General features: G+C 41.6%; 2 protein-coding genes across 2 annotated transcripts in view; one reads left to right on the top strand and one right to left on the bottom strand.

Annotated features, from left to right (window-relative positions):
* Positions 1-6,269: 6,269 nt before the first annotated feature.
* LOC115192790 (nucleobindin-2-like) lies at positions 6,270-16,646 on the bottom strand. The gene is made up of 13 exons (XM_029751647.1): positions 16,465-16,646; positions 15,315-15,452; positions 11,826-11,933; positions 11,445-11,577; positions 10,658-10,755; positions 9,074-9,259; positions 8,726-8,816; positions 8,538-8,596; positions 8,346-8,438; positions 8,122-8,211; positions 7,823-7,993; positions 7,408-7,468; positions 6,270-7,197 (listed from the first exon to the last, which is right to left on the bottom strand). Exons 2-13 carry the CDS (start codon positions 15,450-15,452, stop codon positions 7,085-7,087), a joined length of 1,341 nt encoding a protein of 446 aa, XP_029607507.1. The 5' UTR covers positions 16,465-16,646; the 3' UTR covers positions 6,270-7,084.
* A 682-nt stretch (positions 16,647-17,328) lies between these two features.
* LOC115192791 (phosphatidylinositol 4-phosphate 3-kinase C2 domain-containing subunit alpha) overlaps positions 17,329-23,715 on the top strand; it is a 69,505-nt gene continuing 63,118 nt past the window's right edge. Inside the window, exon 1 of the mRNA XM_029751648.1 lies at positions 17,329-17,429. The gene's annotated coding sequence lies outside the window, so the exon portion shown is untranslated. The remainder of the gene's footprint in view (positions 17,430-23,715) is intronic.

Consider the following 23,715-nt stretch of genomic DNA (forward strand, 5'->3'; position numbering starts at 1 on the left):
ATGTACATGTAGGTAGAGTTATTAAAGTGACTATGCATAGATAATAACAGAGAGTAGCAGCAGTGTAAAAGAGGGGGGGTCAATGCAAATGGGTAACCATTTGATTAGATGTTCTGGAGTCTTATGGCTTGGTGTAGAAGCTGTTTAGAAGCCTCTTAGACCTAGACTTGGCGCTCCGATACCGCTTGCCTTACGGTAGCAGAGAGAACAGTCTATGACTAGGATGGCTGGAGTCTTTGACAATTTTTAGGGCCTTCCACTGATGTCGCCTGGTATAGAGGTCCTGGATGGCAGGAAGCTTGACCCCAGTGATGTACTGGGCCGTACGCGTTACCCTCTGTAGTGCCTTGCGGTCGGAAACCAAGCAGTTGCCATACCAGGCAGTGATGCAACCAGTCAGGATGCTCTCGATTATGCAGCTGTAGGAACTTTTGAGGATCTGAGGACCCATGCCAAATCTTTTCAGTTTCCTGAGGGGGAATAGGTTTTGTCGTGCCCTCTTCACAACTGTCTTGGTGTGCTTGGACCATGTTAGTTTGTTGGTGATGTGCACTCCAAGGAACTTGAAGCTCTCAACCTGCTCCACTACAGCCCTGTTGATGAGAATGGGGACGTGGTCGGTCCTCCTTTTCCTGTAGTCCACAATCATCTCCTTTGTCTTGATCATGTTGAGGGAGAGGTTGTTGTCCTGGCACCACATGGCCAGGTCTCTGACCTCCTCCCTATAGACTGTCTCGTCGTTGTTGGTGATCAGGCCTACACCTGTTGTGTCATCTGCAAACTTAATGACGGTGTTGGAGTCGTGCCTGGCCGTGCAGTCATAAGTGAATAGGGAGTACAGGAGGGAACTGAGCCTGCACCCCTGAGGGGCCCCCGTCTTGAGGATCAGCATGGCAGATGTGTTGTTACCCTTACCACCTGGAGGATCCAGTTGGATCAATTTGCAGAGGGAGGTGTTTAGTCCTAGGGTCCTTAGCTTAGTGATGAGCTTTGAGGGCACTATGGTGTTGAATGCTGAGCTGTAGTCAATGAATAGCATTCTCACATAGGTGTTCCTTTTGTCCAGGTGAGAAAGGGCAGTGCGGAGTGCAATAGAGATTGCGTCATCTGTGGATTTGTTAGGGCGGTATGCAAATCGGAGTGGGTCTAGGGTTTCTGGGATAAGGGTGTTGATATGAGGTATGACCAGCCTTTCAAAGCACTTCATGGCTACAGACGTGACTGCTACGGGTCGGTAGTCATTTAGGCAGGTTACCTTAGTGTTCTTGGGCACAGGGACTATGGTGGTCTGCTTGAAACATGTTGGTATTACAGACTCAGACAGGGAGAGGTTGAAAATGTTAGTGAAGACACTTGCCAGTTGGTCAGCGCATGCTCAGAGTACACGTCCTGGTAATCCGTCTGGCCCTGCCGCCTTGTGAATGTTGACCTGTTTAAACATCTTACTCACATCAGCTGCGAAGAGCGTGATCACACAGTCATCCGGAACAGTTGGTGTTCTCATGCATGTTTCAGTGTTACTTGCCTCGAAGCAAGCATAGAAGTACTTTAGCTTGTCTGGTAGGCTCGTGTCACTGGTAGGCTCGGCTGTGCTTCCCTTTGTAGTCTGTAATTAGCTTGCAAGCCCTACCACATCCGACGAGCGTCAGAGACGGTGTTGTACGATTCGATCTTTGTCCTGTATTGATGCTTTGCCTGTTTTTGAAAGTGGCAGCTCTACCCTTTAGCTCAGTGCGAATGTTGCCTGTAATCCATGGCTTCTGGTTGGGGTATGTACGTGCAGTCACTGTGGGGACGACGTCATCAGTGCACTTATTGAAGCCAGTGACTGATGCGGTGTACTCCTCAATGCCATCAGAAGAATCATGGAACATATTCCAGTCTGTGCTAGCAAAACAGTCCTGTAGCTTAGCATCTGCTTCATCTGACTTGCTTCATTGACATTCATTTTCAGGTCTCTCCAGAGATGTTGGATTGGGTTCAAGTCCGGGCTCTGGCTGTGCCACTCAAGGAATTTCAGGGACTTGTCCAGAAGCCACTCCTATGTTGTCTTGGCTGTGTGCTTAGGATCTCTCTGCACTTTGCTCTGTTCATCTTTCCCTTGATCCTGACTAGTCTCCCAGTCCCTGCCGCTGAAAATAATCCCCACAGCATGGTGCTGCCACCATCAAGCTTCATCATAGGGATGGTGCCAGGTTTCCTTCAGACGTGACGCTTGGCATTCAGGCCAAAGAGTTCAATGTTAGTTTTATCAGACCAGAAAATCTTGTTTCTCATGTTTTGAGAGTCCTTTAGGTGCCTATTGGCAAATTCCAAGCGGGCCTGTCATGTGCTTTTTACTGAGGAGTTGCTTCTGTCTGGCCACTCCAGCATAAATGCCTGAGTGGTGGAGTGCTGCAGAGATGGTTGTCCTTCTGGAAGGTTCTCACATCTCCACAGAGGAACTCTAGAGCTCTGTCAGAGTGACCATCGGGTTCTTAGTCACCTCCCTGACCAAGGCCCTTCTCCCCCGATTGCTCAGTTTGGCCGGGCAGCCAGCTCTAGGAAGAGTCTTGTTGATTCTAAACTTTTTCCGATTTCAGAATGATGGAGGTCACTGTGTTCTTGGGACCTTCGATGCTGCAGAATTTTTTTTCCCCAGATCTGTGCCTCAACACAATCCTGTCTCTGAGCTCTACGGACAATTCCTTCGACCTCATAGCTTGGTTTTTGCTCTGACATGCACTGTCAACTGTGGGACCTTATATAGACAGGTGTGTGCCTTTCCAAATCATGTCCAATCAATTGAATTTACCACAGGTGGGCTCCAATCAAGTTGTAGAAACATCTCAAGGATGATCAATGGAAACAGGATTCACCTGAGCTCAATTTCGAGTCTCATAGCAAAAGGGTCTGAATACTATGTAAATACATTTTAAAAAATATATATAAATTAGCAAACATTGCTTAAACCTGTTTTCACTTTGTCATTATGGGGTATTTTGTGTAGATTGATGAAGAAAAAATATAATTTAATCAATTTTAGAATAAGGCTGTAATGTAACAAAATGTGGAAAACGTTAAGGTGTCTGAATACTTTCAAAATGCACTGCTATATACAGTATGGCTCTGGGTGTAATGATGGGTATTGTGTTGGTTTCAGTATGTAAAGGATTGGGTGGATCAGAGAATGGTCAGACCTGTTGGTTTCAGACTGTAAAGGATTGGGTGGATCAGAGAATGGCCAGACCTGTTGGTTTCAGTCTGTAAATGATTGGGTGGACCAGAGAATGGTCAGACCTGTTGGTTTCAGTCTGTAAATGATTGGGTGGACCAGAGAATGGTCAGACCTGTTGGTTTCAGTCTGTAAAGGATTGGGTGGATCAGAGAATGGTCAGACCTGTTGGTTTCAGTCTGTAAAGGATTGGGTGGATCAGAGAATGGTCAGACCTGTTGGTTTCAGTCTGTAAAGGATTGGGTGGACCAGATAATGGCCAGACCTATGGACAGAAGCTACTGTAGTCAGACATGCAACTAGGAATAATGTAGAAGAATATCCACGGTATTTGGTATAGTAGAAAATATCCATGGTATTAAGTATAGAAGAATATCCATAGTATTAAGCATAGAAGAATATCCATGGTATTAAGTATAGAAGAATATCCATGGTATTAAGCATAGCAGAATATCGATGGTATTAAGTATAGAAGAATATCCATGGTATTAAGTATAATAGAATATCCGTGGTATTAAGTAAATCCATGGTATTAAGTATAGAAGAATATGCATGGTATTAAGTATATCCATGGTATTAAGTATAGTAGAATATACATGGTTTAAGTATAGTAGAATATACATGGTATTAAGTATAGTAGAATATCCATTGTATTAAGTATAGTAGAATATCCATGGTATTACATATAGAAGAAAATCCATTGAATTGAATTTATTTTGGGTAACAGACATATACAACAAAATGTACAATGTGGACCGAGAGGATATTACTTGAAAGTATTAATTAAAACGCTTGTTTCCAAAGTGGTCCTCGATGGTAAAACAATAACACATATAATTATGTACAAAATTATTGTACAAAATTATGAACAGCCATAAATACATACATTTATATTGACATCCTAAGAAGTGGCACTACTCAAATGCATTTTCCTCTAACTTTAAAAATCAACCATTTTAATTTCACATTAAAACAATCTTTTCATACCTATCATTCAAATAAATACACCCGGCCAGCAGTAGGGGGCACAAGGGGCAGTGGAGTGGTTTCTCTTAGACAATTTTACAAGACATAACAACAACTCTGGTATTGTTACTGTATTGATTATAGACCATATCAATGTGGTTTTTCATATAACCTGGGGCACGGTCATTTAAGATGTCAAACATATGATTAAGTTGGTCCACTCTGGACTCCAAAGGCAACAAGCCCACCTCCCGGAACTGCTGTACCCCTATGTGGGTCCTAGGGGGGGACATTCAGCATATACCTGATAACATTATTTTGCATGACCTGCATTCTCTTTTTCAGCTTTTTTGATAGCCCACTATACCAAGCAGAGCAGGCATAATAAAAATGACACTGAATGAAGGTTGAGACAAGCAGTTTCTTGACTTTGATGTTAAAATATCTGGTGTTACAATATAACAATTAAAATGTGTTTGCCATTTTAGCAGCAATCAGGTCTCCAGAAAGGGATTGATCTAGGGACACACCAAGATAAGTCACACTTGTTTTAGATTCAATCTCCTTGCCTGCACAGTTTACCTTTATCTTGTTAGCCCTAAGCAATCTAAGTTTTGTTCCAAACAAAATCGATTCAGTTTTTCCCAAATGTAGCGACAATTTGTTGACAGTCAACCAATCTCTAACAAAATGCAATTCCTTCATGATGGTCTCCTCTATGTAAATTGTATCCTTCCCTGATACCAGTATGGCTGAGTCGTCAGCATAAAGCAGGAGTTTGCAATTTACTGTATCTGGCATATCATTAACGTATATAAGAAATAAGAGGGGCCCTAAAATTGATCCCTGCGGTGCTCCACAGGATATTTCTGTGGCCTCTGACAGAACATCACCAATATTACATACTTGTGTTCTGTTGGTCAGAGAAGACCTAAACCAATTCACTGCTACATTTAGACCCATGCATTTCAGTTTCATCAGGAGAAAGCTTACTGCAATTCTAACATGACCATACCTGTATAGTTCCCCTTCTCACTTCCTGCTTGATGTGGTCAAAAAGGTGGATAAGCTGTTCTAAAGCCAGATTGGAGTTCATAAAGAAGTTTGTGCTCGAGAAGTTATCCCTCAAGATGATTCGTTTTTAATCTCTCAACAACTTTGGATAAGGTGCTGAGGATCGTCACAGGCCTGTAGTTTCCTATATTTGTTTTACTGCTCTTCTTGTGGAACGGAACCATGGTATTAAGCAGTGGTGGAAAACGAACCCAATTGTAATACTTGAGTAAAAGTAAAGATAAATTAATATAAAATGACTCAAAAGTGAAAGTCCCCAAGTAAAATAACAGTTGAGTAAAAGTCTACAAGTATTTGGTTTTAAACATACTTAAGTATCAAAAGTAAATGCAATTGATAAAATGTACTTAAGCATCAAAAGTAAAAGTATAAATAATTTCAAATTCCTTATTAAGCAAATCAGACAGCACGTTCTACTTGTTTTTTTAAATTTACGGATAGCCAGGGGCACGCTCCAACACAATTTACAAATGAAGCATTTGTGTCGAGTGAGTCCGCCAGATCAGGCAGTAGGGATGTTCTCTTGATAAGTGTGTGAATTGGACCATTTTCCTGTCCTGCTAAGTATTCAAAATGTAATAGTACTTTTGGGTGTCAGGGAAAATGTATGGAGTAAAAAGTACATTATTTCCTTTAGGAATGTAGTGAAGTAAAAGTTGTAAAAAAAATGTTTTTAAAGTAGAGTAAAGATACCAGAAAAAGCTACTTAAGTAGTACTTTAAAGTATTTATACTTAAGTACTTTACACCACTGGTATTGAGTTTAGTAGAATACCCATGTTATTAAGTATAGAACAATATCTGTGGTATTAATGTTGAATATCCATGGTATTACCCCACAAATCCATGCATTTTGTTCCTAACCTGTGATCCTCATACTTTCACACAAAGACAAGCTCTCACACACAAATGCAGTAAACAGACAGTCACCACTAAGATAAATGAAATACCACTACTACTATTGTCAGTATCAACCACAATGGAACAACTAACAACATTCACAGTCCACATCAACAGGGTGTTCTTGTTCAAAGACGAAGAATGGCAGTTTATGGCAGGTTAAAAAAAGGTGGCCAATATTGAGTTACAGTACCATAATAGTTTCTTAATTAACAAAGTCCAATTAAAACCAATGTAATACTAAAAATAACTATTTATGCCTTCATTGTCATTGATGTGAAGCCAATAGGAGTTTATCTGTATATGGGCAATTATTAATGTCAGGAATGAATCAGCAAGGCTATTTATTATCAAGGTAAATTTTAACTTATTGAGGTTGACATACTACCAAGCAGCATGTCAAAATAGACATTCATTTGACCTTCCTTTTCCCACCTCTGTAAACTATTCAACTATGTATTTTAAACATGTTTCTCCAAAGAAACGATGCCACTGGGTAGCCTACCTAACTAGATAGAAAATGAAATACTGCACACATTCTGCTAATATTCAGGAACAAAAACTCTTCCCACTTCTCCCACTTCATCTAGAACTGTGCAGTGGTTGTCAATAGGTTATAATGAACTAATAACGAAGAGTGGATTGTCCACAGAATGTCTGGTTCAGATTCCTTCAAGTCTTGTCGGTTGTGCTGGCTGCTCCTGCCAGCTACAGAATGCCACAACTAGAAGTGGGTCAAAATCAAAGGCTACATTCTAATTGGTTTAGCTAGTGTCCGGAAATTGTTGAACTGTATGTGTGCATTCAGGTGTGTGGTGGGAAATCCAGAGGCCTGACAACACATTAAAACTGATTCACTGAAAGATTTATATACACACACACACACACACACACACACACAAACACGCACACATAAAAAGCTGCCGGCCTGCTAAGAGCGTGCAGGTAAGTGTTGCTGGTGACCGGGGGGTAGAGGTAGGCTGTCTCCTGGTAGTACTGGCAATGCTTGACCTCCAGGGGGTACTGCTACTGTAGCGCCTCCATCTAAAGACAAGTTAACACATCATCACCGGGTTTGAAACAGATAGGGGCAAATCCTAACTTCCTCTTCAGTCAAATGTTGAGTTGGTCTCCCATTGACATCAATGCATGACTACTTAAGTGGAAGTTAGGATTCGACCAATAGTTATTATTAATGATGGTAATACCAGTCTATGAAAGAGGATATTATAACTGAAGGCAACATGAACTAACCTTTAACCTCAATGGCGGCGTTTGCTTTTTCCAATTTTATTATCTGCATGTGTTCCACAGCCTGAGGAGAAGACAGACAAGAGAAGGAGATGTTATCCACCAACAACATGGGAGAGTGATGACCCAGTTCAAAAGTGTTTACAATTAACAAAATTGTAGATGAAACGGTGCTCTCTTTTGTTGAGGGTGAGCCAATGTCACACAATAAACAGTCAAATTACAAGTCACTTATTTATTAAGTTGGTTACCCCTCTAATACTGAAGGTACTTGATTCTACTGTGTCAAAGCTCTGCTGCTGTGTGCTGCAGATGCATTTTGTGTCAAACGGGTACGTTAGCTGTTAATTGATTGTTAGCTGTCTATGCTAACATTTTGTAAATGATAACATTGCTATGTGCTACTGTATTATGTTACCTGCTGCAGCTCAGCTTTCTGGGCGTTGAGCTTCTCCTGCTGCCTCTCCAGCTCCTCCTTCTGTTTCTGCAGATCTGAGGTCTTCTGGTTGAGGTTGCTCTCCTCCTGGGCCAGCTGCTCCTCAAACAACTTCATCTCCTCGTCGGTGTACGCGGGAGCCTGCTCCAGAGTCTGAGGAGGAGACGAGATGAGAGGGTAGAAGCTCCATTACTGCATAGCCTCTCAGAGTTAGGATCAACAACATGTCTGTACTCTTGACCACGTCACGTGGCAGCAGGTGGTGGCGGCCTGTCTCTTACCTCCCAGCTGTCTGGCTCTAAGAACTCTTTCTTGTTTGTGGACATCAGGAACTCATCCAGGGAGACCAGTCTGTCCTTGTTGGTGTCTACCTGAGTACAGACGAAAGGAAGTCAATGTCAGCAAGTAGGTTGACTGAAGAAGCAGTGGGGCAAAATCCTGAAAACAGTTGGCTGTGTGTATGACTCAGTGACCCCATCATACCCCACCCCTCGTGCCAGCTCACCTCATTCATGACGTGTTCCCTCATGCGCAGTCTCTCCTCCTCCATCTCTGTCATGTCATCCTCATCTAGATTGGGTCTGTACATCTTCTCCAGCTACAAAACACACACACATATATTTCAAAACTAGGCCTACTCCAGCCACACACACACACACACACATTTCAAAACTAGGCCTACTCCAGCCACACACACCTCTTTAGTGAACAGGGCTTCAAGCTCCTGCTCATCAATGTAGCCGTCTCCGTTGGTGTCTGCAAGACATCATTTCTCAATAGGCTTCATTGTGGTTGGTGTGTAATTTGAGAATGTGAAACAATATTATTTTATTTGACTTTTGTTCTGTGTTTTCAAGCTGTGAATAGCTTCTGGTGTGAACTTACCATGGAGTTTGAAGAAGGTCTTGGGGTCAAAGTCATTTGGGTCCAAACCATCTGACTCCTTCCAGACCTCTTTCAGCTGGTCCTGACTGCCCTACACACACACACACACACACACACACACACACACACACACACACACTTTGTAGCCTGATCCCAGATCTGTTTGTGCTGTGAAGCCAACTCTTATGGTTGGCTAGAGGTCTACAGCACAAAAAGATCTGAGACCAGGCTAGTGAATTTGGGGCTTAATGTCACTGAAATGTCTTAGGGGGGGTTGATTATCAAGGTAAATGCCTCACAGGGTGGTGGATTTTGGGTTTAGTTACAGTATCAAGGCAAACGTCTTACAGGGTGGTTGATTTTAGGATGGTCTGCGTGTTTCTTCCTCAGCTCTTCATAGTGCTGCTCCTCGTCTTTGCGATGCTCCTCGTCGAGGTTCTTCAGGTGCTCCTTCCTCTCGTGCTCCTTCATCATCTCGTACCTCTTAAACTCCTCGTGACGCTTCTGGTCATAGTTCTCCAAGTCATTGGTAGCCTATATATCAACCAGAAAAAAGAAAGCATGCGATTCTTATTCTTCCTATAGCAACCCTAATTTTACTAGGTAAGTGAACATTTTGATAAATCTGTGTAATGAGAAATGATTTGATAAATTATTTTCCAGTATTTGATTTACTGGGATCTGGATTGATATGTAATAAACCTTAACGGACCGGTGGCACCTTAATTGGGGAGGACGGGCTCATAGTAACGGCTAGAACGGAACAAATGGAATGGTATTGAACTCGAACACATGGTTTCTATGTGTTTGATAGCATTCCATTTACTCCATTCCAGACATTAGTAAGAGTCGTTCTCCCCTCCACAGCCTCCTATGTAATAAACATGATTTTATGTTCGGGGAAATGCATACAGACACATTCTCTTGGGGAGGGAAACAGGACTTAACCATGTACATTTAAGTACCATATTTAAATTAGGTCGTTTTCACTTGTGAGTCTACAATTATCTGTTGTAACTAAGTATGTATGTTTTTACCTTTGACCTGTTAACTGGCTGTATCAAATGTATGTCAGTGTTGAATGTTTGATAGTGATTGATGCCAGAGCTGCAGAAGGTACACTGAAAATATATCTATGACACAGTGTGATCCTGTAGTCGCTGATGTTGTGACTTTGTACAAGTCTCTCGGGCTTATGTTTACAGAATATTTGGGACGGTCTGATTAATATAGGTGCCTTCTCAGAGAAGGACCGTTAGATATTTTCTATGCTTATGTTCTGGAGGTGTCTCCCTGAATTATTGTATTAAACTGGATTTACTTCCTCAATGACTGCTCTCCTTTTTGTTCACCTGAAAATTCCCATTACAATCTGGAATTTAAATAAATAAATTGGGCTGTTGGCTCAAAATGGATGTCCTCGTTCACCAGAGAGTTGCTTATTCATTCAAGAGACAAGTGCAGAGCAAACATTTTGGTTGTAAGGCCATTGTCAGTGTATGAACTTTTAAAACTATTTTTCAGTATAGACCCTGGTTTAATTTTGGTACATGCACCACAAGTTCTGAGCACAGTGGTTTTAAGAACTGTTGTGCGGCCATTTTAATCATTGTATCATGGTGTAGTGCAGGGTTCCCCAACTGGCGAAATCAGCTCCAAGGGATTTTCATTTGGGAAATCTGTTCCCAAGTATTCACACGCATAATAGAGAGACATGATTGTATACAAATGTAAGCAAGGTTTGAAATTATTATGTTTTAGTCAAATTATATATATATATATATATATGGGCTTCTTGCGGTCAATTTGCAGTCTACAAATTATATGTAATTGTGTTCCGGTCCCTCGACCATCCACTCAAGAAAAAAAATTGTCCCAAGGCTGAATCTAGTTGATGATCCCTGGTGTACTGTGTATGGACAACATCCCTACCGATTGAATAAGCTTATCCAGGTCCTCCACTTCAAAGGTGTGTGGGTTCATGTGGTTCATGTACTCAAATTGCTTGAGTAGCACCTTGTGGTTCATTTCTGAGGGGAAAGAGGAGAGAAGGCTCTAATTAGGAGGAACACTAATACTATACGAGTTAAGTGGTTACAAGTCCCTTGCTGAAAACTGCTGACAAAATGGAGGCTGTATATGATAAGGTAATTGTGTAGTTACAGCTGACGTTTATCCACAATTCAAATCATTGTAATTAATGATAGTGACCTTTACTCTGAAATGTTCCATATTAAAATCCCCTCTTAACAATTAACTAGTCACACCATGTTGACTGATGACACCAAGCAGTTACTGACATTGTGGACATTTGTAGTGCAACGCTAAAAGAATGTGCTAACATTTCACAGGCATTTGAGAGTGTTTTGATGACCGACTCGACTGCACGTTAGCTTTGGCAGTGACCACAACCAAGTATTTCTGGCAGTTCCAATGTAAGCACGGTCTTGGTTGAGTGCAAGACCATGCTCGGTAGTAGAACCTCAACCCCTCTGCCCAAATGTGTCAATTTAGACATTTCACAACATGTGACTTTCCTATTTACTTGCACAATAGCCTCAAGGCACTTCCACTTTCCTATGTGACACACTATATCAATCTTAGGATGTTGGTGGTGCACTGCATCATGTCCTGTCAACTGGACAAACATTCCTGCTCATAGGATGGCAGCCATTTAGACAGGAAATGACATATTTGAATAACAGATACACCAGCGTACCATGCCCTCCCTCAGCGTCTTGTTTGGCTTTGATGAGCGTCCTTAGCCTGTTCACCTCCTGCCTCTTCAGCTCGTCCAGTTTGGTCCTCACGTGATGGCCGACAAAGTCCAACTCTTTGGCCAGTTTGCCTTGCTGCTCAAAAACAAAAGCAGCCAGAGATTTGAGGGCCAATAAAAATCAAAGGAAACTGACCAGGCCAGCTGGGTCGTGTTCATTAGGGCACGGAACAAACAGCTGAAAACGTATTGCAACGGGAAAATAAAATGAGCATTTCTTATAGGACGAGTACAGGTAGCCCATCCCTGTTTCAGTACGTTTTTTTTTTACCTGTTTGGTGTCTAATGAACACGGCCCTGCAAATGCTATAGCTGCTGGGGTACCTTAATGTCCTCCATGTCTGTATTGTGGAGCTTCTCTCTGAAATGCTGGTCCTTCTCCAGGAAATCAATGACTTCCCTGAGGTAGCGGTCATAGTGAAGCCCGGTGTCCTGAAACAAAAACCCAAATTCCAAATCCACATTGCAGTACGTAAGTGGAAAGGGGAGAAGTTTACATTGGATTCACATATGGCCTATGGTATGTCTAGACCTCCTTCCATTTTCTGCAGTGATGTATTTCTTTAAGAGCCTTTCCTCTTTCTGACTCATTATTCATGCTCCAAGTGCGTACAAAAACAAATCACGACAGCTGTGACGGAAACAGGTAGTTTCGGTACAATTTTATAAATGCCGACAGATGATTTGTTCGTTCAACATGGTGGGATCTTTTTGTGTCGGTAAAATGTATTATGCGACAAATGGCGGTGGGAACGCCTTTATGCACAAATATTAATATAATAACCATCCTATCAAAGTAAACTTGGAGTCATGCAATAACATGGTGTGTGGTCCTCCCTCTACAACTGTAATAAATTATGATGAACTTCACAAAAAATAAAAATCATCAATCTACACACAATGCACCATAACAACAAAACAAAAACAAGTTTTTAGCAATTTTAGCAAAAAAAAATAAGAAAACAGAAATATCCCCTTTACATAAGTAGTAACAACCTGGTAAACCAGGTATTTGGGAAATTTCTCCCATTCTTCTCCTATTCTTCTCTGCAGATCCTCTCAAGCTCTGTCAGGTTGGATGGGGAGCGTTGCTGCACAGCTATTTTCAGGTCTTTCCAGAGCCGTTCGATCGGGTTCAAGTCCAGGCTCTGGCTGGGCCACTCAAGGACATTCAGAGACTTGTCCCGAAGCCACTCCTGCGTTGTCTTGGCTGCGTGCTAAGGGTCGTTGTCCTGTTGGAAGGTGAACCTTGACCCCAGTCTGAGGTCCTCTGGAGCAGATTTTCATCAAGGATCTCTTTGCACTTTGCTCCGTTTATCTTTCCCTCGATCCTGACTAGTCTCCCAGTCTCTGAAAAACATCCACACAGCATGGTGCTGCCACCATCATGCTTCATCATAGGGATGGTGCCAGGTTTCCTTCAGACGTGACGCTTGGCATTCAGGCCAAAGAGTTCAATCTTGGTTACATCAGACCAGAGAATCTTGTTTCTCATGGTCTGAGAGTCTTTAGGTGCCTTTTGGCAAACTCCAAGCGGGCTGTCATGTGCCTTTACAGAGGATTGGCTTTCGTCTGGCCACTCTACCATAAAGGCCTGATTGGTAGAGTGCTGCAAAGATGATTGTCCTTCTGGAAGGTTCTCTTATCTCCACAGAGGATCTCTAGAACTCGATCAGAGTGACCAACAGGTTCTTGGTCACCACCCTGACCAAGGCCCTTCTCCCCCGATTGCTCAGTTTGGCCAGGTGGCCAGCTGTAGGAAGAGTCTAGGTGGTTCCAAACTTCTTCCATTTAAGAATGATGGAGACCACTGTGTTCTTAGGGTCCTTCAATGCTGCAGACATTTTTGGTACACTTCCGCAGATCTGAGGCTCGACACAATCCTGTCTCGGAGCTCATGGTTTGGTTTTTGCTCTGACACGCACTGTCAACTGTGGGACCTTATATAGGCAGGTGTGTGCCTTTCCAAATCATGGCCAATCAATTGAATTTACCACAGGTGGACTCCAATCAAGTTGTAGAAACATCTCAAGGATGATCAATGGAAACAGGATGCACCTGAGCTCAATTTCAAGTCTCATAGCATAGGGTCTGAATACTATGTAAATAAGGTATTAAAAAAAAAAATAATTGCAATCATTTCTAAAACCTATTGTCACTTTGTCATTATGGATTATTTTGTGTAGATTGATGAAGAAAAAATATAATTTCATCAATTTTAGAATAAGGCTGTAATGTTACAAAATGTGGAAAATGTTAAGCGTCTGAATACTATCCGAATGCACTGCTATATACAGTATGGCTCTGGGTGTAATGATGGGTATTGTGTTAGTTTCAGTTGTGTTAGTTGGTTTCAGTCTGTAAAGGATTGGGTGGACCAGAGAATGGCTAGACCTGTTGGTTTCAGTCTGTAAAGGATTGGGTGGACCAGAGAATGGCTAGACCTGTTGGTTTCAGTATGTAAAGTATTGGGTGGACCAGAGAATGGCTAGACCTGTTGGTTTCAGTATGTAAAGGATTGGGTGGACCAGAGAATGGCTAGACCTGTTGGTTTCAGTCTGTAAAGGATTGGGTGGACCAGAGAATGGCTAGACCTGTTGGTTTCAGTCTGTAAAGGATTGGGTGGACCAGAGAATGGCCAGACCTGTTGGTTTCAGTATGTAAAGGATTGGGTGGACCAGAGAATGGCTAGACCTGTTGGTTTCAGTCTGTAAAGTATTGGGTGGACCAGAGAATGGCTAGACCTGTTGGTTTCAGTATGTAAAGGATTGGGTGGACCAGAGAATGGCTAGACCTGTTGGTTTCAGTCTGTAAAGGATTGGGTGGACCAGAGAATGGTCAGACCTGTTGGTTTCAGTGTGTGAAGGATTTGGTGGACCAGAGAATGGTCAGACCTGTTGGTTTCAGTGTGTAAAGGATTGGGTGGATCAGAGAATGGTCAGACTTGTTGGTTTCAGTGTGTAAAGGATTGGGTGGACCAGAGAATGGTCAGACCTGTTGGTTTCAGTGTGTAAAGGATTGGGTGGACCAGAGAATGGTCAGACCTGTTGGTTTCAGTGTGTAAAGGATTGGGTGGACCAGAGAATGGTCAGACCTGTTGGTTTCAGTATGTAAAGGATTGGGTGGACCAGAGAATGGCTAGACCTGTTGGTTTCAGTCTGTAAAGTATTGGGTGGACCAGAGAATGGCTAGACCTGTTGGTTTCAGTATGTAAAGGATTGGGTGGACCAGAGAATGGCTAGACCTGTTGGTTTCAGTCTGTAAAGGATTGGGTGGACCAGAGAATGGTCAGACCTGTTGGTTTCAGTGTGTGAAGGATTTGGTGGACCAGAGAATGGTCAGACCTGTTGGTTTCAGTGTGTAAAGGATTGGGTGGATCAGAGAATGGTCAGACTTGTTGGTTTCAGTGTGTAAAGGATTGGGTGGACCAGAGAATGGTCAGACCTGTTGGTTTCAGTGTGTAAAGGATTGGGTGGACCAGAGAATGGTCAGACCTGTTGGTTTTAGTCCATAAAGAATTGGGTGGACCAAGGGTCTGAACACTTAAGTAAATACGTTTGTTGTTGTTTTGTTATTATACATTTGCAAAAAGAATCTCAAAACCTGTTCTCCCTTTGTCATTATGGGGTAATGTGTACATTGAATTCATTTTAGAATAAGGGTTTAACGTAGCAAAATTTGGGGAAAATCAAGGGGTCTGAATACTTTCCGAAGGCAATGTAGGTACTGCAACACAAACACACACACACACACACACACACACACACACACACACACACACACACACACACACACACACCACTATCCACTCACCACATTCTGTGGTGCCTCCAGTTTCTCCTCTGGGGTTTCCACTTTAGTCCTGTCCACAGCGATGGGCACTGCTTCCACACAGAACCACAGGCTCAGGAGGAGCACAGTGTAGTGGCAGAAGGCTTTACTCCACAACATCTGTGTACACAGGAGAACATCACCTAGCTGAGGTTAATCGTTGACTACATAAACAGCTGCTTCAAGAGAAACTATGAGAAATGGCTAATGGTCAAATAGACACATTTCACAGTTGGTTAAATGAACTGACACTAATCTACTATTTCACAGACAGAATGGCAAGATATAAAGCATCTATTTGAGCCTACAGGTAAATCATTGATATTGTATGTTGCCAAACGATCTCTTTATGTATATAGGGCATATTCAATTCCTAAATGTTTCATAGGTAACATGAAGAAACAGGGTTATACTGAACTGTTCTTCAGTAAACATCACCCTCTTACAGTAAGCTCACTGGCCTGGGAAATGTGGCTGATGCTTTAGGAACCAGTGAACCCACAACCGCTCCTCCCTATTGACCAATATGTTGACAAGTTAAACTAGTTTAATCTTAATCCCCACAGTAACCTCGACCAGAATAAAACTGTGGTGACTGTGCCACTGCCTTGTCTATGGGATAAAAGGGATGTTCAGCAGGACACGTTTTGGAACGTTCAGATATGTTATGCAGAACAAAAGTGCCTCTCCGACATGTAGAACAAGAAATCATGTTGGTTGCTTTTCTATCTGCAGCGTTCGACAACGTTTAGCAACTGAACGTAGCCCAGTTCTCTTGGGCTTTGACACCTGAAAGAGAACCGTGTCAACCTGTTTAGGTGTAACATCATGACCACATCAGCAGCAGCAGTCAATAGTGTTGCACTTGTTCTGTTACATCTGTTATCTAGCCATCTAATTTTACCAGGTTCATATTGGGGTTATTTTTTGATAATATTCTAATGAGCTCTGGATATCTGTGTAAGATATACAGGTAGCAGCATAATAACTATCTAGCTAGGTACTGAAGTGTTGAACAAGTAGGGTGTGGATAGATCACAGGCACGCACGATCTCCAACTACTGAAATGTAATTTGTCCATAATAGTATGATACTACATTTAATTGAAAAGCTAAAAGAAACAGAAACTTACTTTGACAGTGCCCCCCTTTTCAGTTATTTTTTAAAAAAAATTTAAAACGTTTGCTATAATTCATCCAACCCTGGAGACAACTGGAAAAGACTGAAGTCTGTTTACAGATGTCATGCACTTTACACCGGTCAGCCTCTTCCTAGTCAGACCAACCGAACGGCTAATTGCCATGGTAACGCCCCGCCCCCAACCATCCTCATTGGGTAGAAATGTTCTCTTTCGCTGTGTGAAATAGTCGCGTTGGCAGCCAGTCGGGCTCAAGTAGTCAGTCAAAGGGTTTGCTTAACATTGTTGGTCAAGGTGCTGTGAAGCAAGATGTACGTGGCGTTTTACAAACCTGTGTAAACCAAGAGGGCGGAGTTACATCAGAGCCAAAGAGATGCTGAATTGGGACGTGATCCAACCCATTCCAGTCTCAGCTGTTGCCTGTATTTCAGTCATTCTGGGAATCAAGAATTACAATAGTAATTTGAATGCAATGCACAGCTCTTATAATGTAAATGTCTTAGAATTTCTCATGTCTTGAGGTTAAGATGATACAGCTATTGTTTATTTTTATTTTATTTGAATAACCCGTTCTGTTTGTTATTTTCTCATAGTAGTCAACTCTCAAGCTAAGTAAAAACATCTGACTACAAATGGAGCATACAAAATAAAATGACTAGCTGTTCATATTGTTTGTGAACCTGAGGACAGTGATAGCCCATCACGCATAAATACACAAATGATCATCAGAGATTCAGATAACATCAACATTGTCCAAAGATTTTCCAGGATTATTTTTCCTTATCGTCTTTCTGTTTTGTGCCACATGGTGACGCTGTTTCCCAGTTTTGTTTGATTTTGGTGAAACGTGATCAAACCAAACCACCTCAACAGGAACTGACGTTGTGTCTGCGCGAGCGAGTGGATGGATAAAAATTGCAGCTTCAGGAAAATGGATACAAACATCGTACCGCTAAAAGGTGAGAAATTATATTTATTTACCGATCATTATATGTATGGAAAAGTTAAGATACCGATAACTATAGTTGGCCAAAATCGGTCAGGTATTCGGGTTTTGCTCGCACTCAAATTCCTGCGTTTCTTCCTTGTTGTTTAACTTTGTTGGCACGTCACGGAGTGCTTTAAATTATTGAATCAGTGTTGTGCAAAATTCAGATCAACGAAGATAAGCGTTTGACGCCTCCAGAGCACATTGTTCCTAGACAAATGTCACGTAGTTATGCCACCGTCGCGTACCAACATGGATTCGATGTTGAAATTGATTTATCTCGTTCTCTGTCTGGCTATTTGAAGTTAGTCACTGTAGCCAAACTATATTGACAAGTTTATTCACTGAATTATCTCTAACTAGTTAATCAACTCTAAATTATTATTTTCAATTTGTAAAATCCTACTTGACACGTATATCAAAGTGCGAATTGTATTTGTGGCAGTGGAACTAGTAGCTACAGTAATAGGCTCGGCTTCAAAGTTCAGCTCGAGTCAGGTGTTACATTTTTTTTTTTAAATCTTTATTTACCTTGGCAAGTCTGTTAAGAACAAATTCTTATTTACAATGACGGCCTACAAAAAGGCAAAAGGCCTCCTGCTGGGATAAAAGTGTGTGTGTGTGTGTGCGTGTGTGCGTGCGCGTGTGTGTGTGTGTAAATATAGGACAAAACACATCACGACGAGAGACAACACTACAGCAACTTTAAACATCAGCTAACCGATCGCTGCAGCTGTACATAGTCCATCTGTAAATAGGCCACCCAATCTACCTACCTCATCACCATACTGTTTTTATTTACTTTTCTGCTCTTTTGCACACCAGTATTTCTACTTGCACATCATCATCTGCTCATCTATCACTCCAGTGTTAATTAGCTAAATTGTAATTACTTCGCTACTACGGCCTATTTATTGCCTTACCTCCTCAGCCATTTGCACACACTGTATATAGACTTGCTTTTTTTCTATTGTGTTATTGATTGAACACTTGTTTATTCCATGTAACTCTGTTGTTTGTGTCGCACTGCTATGCTTTCTTGGCCAGGTTGCAGTTGTAATTGAGAACTTGGTTTCAACTAGCTTACCTGGTTAAATAAAGGTGAAATAAACATTTTTTAAATAAATAAAGAGATCTAACACAGCATGACAGCAACACAACATGACAGCAACATGGCAGAAGCACATGGTAGCGGTACAGACAACAGCACAAAGGGCAAGAAGGTAGAGACAACAATACATCACACAAAGCAGCCACAACTGTCAGTAAGAGTGTCCATGATTGAGTCTTTGAATGAAGACTGTCCAGTTTGAGTTTGTTTGCAGCTCGTTCCAGTTACTAGCTGCAGTGAACTGAAAAGACGAGCGACCCAGGGATGTGTGTGCTTTGGGGACCTTTAACAGAATGTGACTGGCAGAACGGGTGTTGTATGTAGAGGATGAGGGCTGTAGTAGATATCTGATATAGGGGGGAGTGAGGCCTAAGAGGGTTTTATAAATAAGCATCAACCACTGGGTCTTGCGACAGAGATGACCAGTTTCCGGAGGAGTATAGAGTGCAGTGATGTTTCCTATAAGGAGCAGAAGGATTTTAAAATTAAAATCATCGTTGTTCCACTGCCTAACAAGTATCTTAGTGTTAAAGATGATATTTATGGTTTTGTTAAACTTGGCCTAGTTACTGCAGAACAGTTGGTAATGTTACTACAGAAAGACTGGAGAAGCAGGTGCTCCTTTGTGTGTCCAATAACTATTTGCCCAGTCATCAGAAATGTTTCCCAGAAGGAAAGGCAGGATCTGTGTCTAGCTAGTTTTCCATCCACTTGGCGACAGATTTTCATGCGAATATTTAAAAAATCTGCATAAAGACAATATGCGCATTTTCCCACCAGTGGTGTTTCCACGCAACAGACTTCCACGCAACAGACCACGCAATCAGTGCATGATGACATAGTACACCCAATGTACTTTTTCACTTAAGTTTTCATGTACCGAATACAAATCTAAAGTTCAATGTGTTTCCATCACATTTTCAACTCTTCCAATAGTTTTGTCACAAACTGTTGTGTTGGATAGCAAATATGCCTACTCTGGCACGTGCTCTCTAGCCAACAGCTTGCAGATACAGTGTGGGTAGGCTAGTCTATGTGATGAGATTATGGATAAGAGTGATTCATATTTTTATTTGTCAAATGGCAGTCAAGCATCGATCATGTCACCAGAATCGATCATGTCACCAGAATAATATTTATTGGAAAAGAGCATCAAGATCACTGTGCACTTTCACCACCCAGTGAAGTTCATCATAACGTATTTAATCTGTAGCCTAGTAAACTGCATGCTTTCTTAAGTCATGTGGTGGTTACTATATTAATATTTGAGCATAAAGGCATTTCCACCACCATTTCTTGCGTAATAAACTTTAAGACACAAAAAGTACCCACCGTGTCGAACGAATAGATTGTCTGCATTTATAAAATTGTAGCGACACTACCTGTTTCCATCAGTTGTGATGTTTTTTAAAATTTTTATATACGGTATGACTTTATTCGCGTAACTGTGGATGGAAACGTTGTTTGTGACAGTCTGCATGTGGGAACCATGAGTATTGAAGTGCACATGTACTGAGGTTATGAACTGACATTTTGAGTTGAGCTATTGCCACTTTGTTGCATACTTTTACCTCTCAAATCTCATCGATGTCAACAAAATGTGACATTGTAGTTGTGTATTGGGACTCTACTTTCAAGCATGGACACTAAAGTCATGTCAGAATGTGTTTCGTTCGTTTTGCACCAGCTCTCAGGTTGGACCCAAAGCAGCAGGAAGCTCAGCATTTTAGATTTAGCCCAGCCAATGGCCATCACTGTACAAACTGACCTGGTTACTCATTCCTTTCTTAAATATGTTGTTTTGTACTTTGATCTGCTGCCCAGTAGATTGTTAGCTTACATTTTTATTAGGCAATTTGAAATGCAAAAGAGGCTATTCTACTCAATCGAGTGAACAAATGATTTCTGGAAACTCAGAATGTAATTTGGTGTCGTGACCCCTCCATCCTTAATAAATGATTCTAGTCAAACAGACATTTCCATAGTAGGTAGCTTTGAGTATCGTTCGTCTTTTTAACACTTTATATTTTAATAGGTCATTAGGGAATTTAGCCCAACATCGTTTACAGCACCACAGATATTTTTTACTTTGAGCCTATTCTCCAACTACTTTTTTATTTTAATTTCACCCTTTCCCTTTTAAGTCCTTCTAAAACATGATGCCCATCTCAGGTCAGGACCTTTTTAGTTCTGTGGCTGTAGGTTTAGCCTGCCTTCCTGCACCCCCACATAGTAGCCTAATGTGGAGGCTAAATGTAAGAGACATTTGGGTACATTTTGTTTTAAACTCTTTTGGTGAGTCATGTCCATCCATTTAGATTAGAGAATGTCCAATGTGTATTTTTTAGGGGGCTTATCATTGAATTAGAAAATGTTGATGACAATTTTCCAGACAGCCATGTATGCATTACTGCATCAATTTTAAAATCAAACAATAAATTGGACTTAGGTTTTTTTTTTTTTTTATCAAACTACATAATTGTATATGAATGGTAAATGTCTTGATAAACTGCGTAAATTAAGATGGCATTGGCCTACAATACAGGTGAATGCGTATTCAATAGGAGTGTGTGCATGCATTGAGTTATTGAGCTTGTTTTGGCTGATCAGTGGAGTCTATGATGCCACAGATGATAAACAATCTGTTTGCCTTCCATTGGACTTCCATTAGGCTACTGATCAACAACATTTACATAGAAGCATCACCCTAGCATTTCACCCCTGTGTGGAAGGACATCATTTACTGTAGGCACTGCTGTTAGTTTGAGAATATAAAATAACATCTATTCAATGCAGATGCTTTCAACGTAATGTCATGATTTGTGATCATGGATGATTATTTCATTTTTTTATTTCACCTTTTACTTAACCAGGTAGGCCAGTTGAGAACAAGTTCACATTTACAACTGCGACCTGGCCAAGATAAAACAAAGCAGTGCGACAAAAACAACCCAGTTCCACATCAACAAACGTACAGTCAATAACACAAATAGAAACATCTATGTACAGTGTGTGCAAATGTAGAAGAGTAGGGAGGTAAGGCAATATAGAGGCGAAATATTTACAATTTAGCATTAACACTGGAGTGATAGATGTGCAGATGATGATGTGCAAGTAGAGATACTGGGGTGCAAGAGGGTAAGTAATAATATGGGGATGAGGTAGTTGGGTGTGCCTGATTGGCTGTGTACAGTGATCGGTAAGCTGCTCTGACAGCTGATGCTTGAAGTTAGAGGGAGATGTAAGATTCCAGCTTCAGTGATATTTGCAATTCGTTCCAGTCATTGGCAGCATAGAACTGGAAGGAAAGGCGGCCAAAGTAAGTGTTGGCTTTGGGGATGACCAGTGAAATATACCTGCTGGAGCACGTGCTACGGGTGGGTGTTGCTATGGTGACCAGTGAGCTGAGATAAACCATATTCCGTGCTCTGGAGAGAGGGAGATATAGATATGTGTTTCTGTTAGGACGCACCTCTAAACAACTTGGCTGCCAGGATGAAATGACTGAATTGGCTAGTTCAGCTATCTGTCAAGAAATGGGCGGGTTGAACATTGTTTTCTGAAAGTATTCAGACCCCTTTTCCCACATTTTGTTACGTTAGAGCCTTACTTTAAAATTACTTTTTTATTTTATTATTATTCCCTTGTCAATCTACACACAACCTGTTTTTGCTTTGTCATTATGGGGTTTCAGTTTTTTTTGCAAATGTATTAAAAAAATTAAAAAATACTTTGTTTAAGCACCTTTGGCAGTCTTCTTGGGTATGACGCTACAAGCTTGGCACACACGTATTTGGGGAGTTTCTCACATTCTTCTCTGCAGATCCTCTCAAGCTCTGTCAGGTTGGATGGGGAGTGTCGCTGCACAGCTATTTTCAGTTCTCTTCAGAGATGTTAGATTGTGTTCAAGTCTGGGCTCTGGCTGGGCCACTCAAGGACATTCAGAGACTTGTCCCGAAGCCACTCCTGCGTTGTCTTGGCTGTGTACTTAGGGTCATTGTCTTGTTGGAAGGTGAACCTTCGCCCCAGTCTGAAGTCCTGACCACTCTGGAGTAGGTTTTCATGAAGGATCTCTCTGTACTTTGCTCCGTTCATCTTTCCCTCGATCCTGACTAGTCTCCCAGTCCCTGCTGCTGAAAAATATCCCCATAGCTTGATGGTGCCACCACGTTGCTTCACCGTAGGGGTGGTGCAAGGTTTCCTCCAGATGTGACGCTTGGCATTCAATCTTGGTTTCATCAGACCAGAGAATCTTGTTTCTCATGGTCTACGAGTCCTTTAGGTGCCTTTTTGACAAACTCCAAGCAGACTGTCATGTGCCTTTTACTGAGGAATGGCTTCTGTCTGGCCACTCTACCATAATGGCCTGATTGGTGGAGTGCTGCTAAGATGGTTGTCCTTCTGGAAGGTTCTCCCATCTCCACAGAGGAACTTTGGAGCTCTTTCAGTGACCAACGGGTTCTTGGTCACCTCCCTGACAGACTCTTCTCCCTCGATTGCTCAGTTTGGCCGGGCGGCCAGCTCTAAGAAGAATCTTGGTTCTAAACTTATTCTATTTAAGAATGATAGAGGCCTGTGTGTTCTTTGGGACCTTCAATGCTGCAGAAATGTTTTGATACCCTTCCCCAGATATGTGCCTCGACATAATTTGTCGAAACGTCTCAAGGATGATCAATGGAAACAGGATGCACCTGAGCTCAATTTCGAGTCTCATAGCAAGGGGTCTGAATACTTAAATAAAGTTTTTTTTTTTTTTTTTTTTTTTTTTTTCTGTTCATATTTTTTTAAATAAATTTGCAAACATTTCTGATCCTGTTCTCGCTTTGTCATTATGGGGTCTTGTGTGTAGATTGCCGAAGGAAAAAAGTAATTTAATCAATTTTTGAAGAATGTTCTAATTTAACATGAATACTCTTTGAATGCACTGTAACTTGATCCTTCTGCTACGATTGGATAGAGCGAGGCTGTAACTCTGCTCCCTTTCATATCTCTCTCTCTCCATCGTGCATATCACTTGCTGCAGTTTACTGTTACTATGAGAACTAGCTCAATGGCGTTAACTTTTGCTACCAAGCCATAAATGTGCTTAATATCTGACAAGGAGAGCGAGGTTAGGAAAGAATATGAAGCGACGATGCACGTTCTG

Source organism: Salmo trutta, chromosome 4 (genome assembly GCF_901001165.1).
Source record: "Salmo trutta chromosome 4, fSalTru1.1, whole genome shotgun sequence".
Taxonomy (NCBI): domain Eukaryota; kingdom Metazoa; phylum Chordata; class Actinopteri; order Salmoniformes; family Salmonidae; genus Salmo; species Salmo trutta.

Coding starts and splice junctions, on each gene's coding strand:
- LOC115192790 (XM_029751647.1), bottom strand. CDS start 15,452: ATGTTGTGGAGTAAAGCCTTCTGCCACTACACTGTGCTCCTCCTGAGC. Junction 8,817..9,073: donor ATCCTAAAATCAACCACCCT/GTAAGACGTTTG, acceptor GTGTGTGTGTAG/GGCAGTCAGGACCAGCTGAA. Junction 7,469..7,822: donor AGAAAGCTGAGCTGCAGCAG/GTAACATAATAC, acceptor TCTTCTCCTCAG/GCTGTGGAACACATGCAGAT.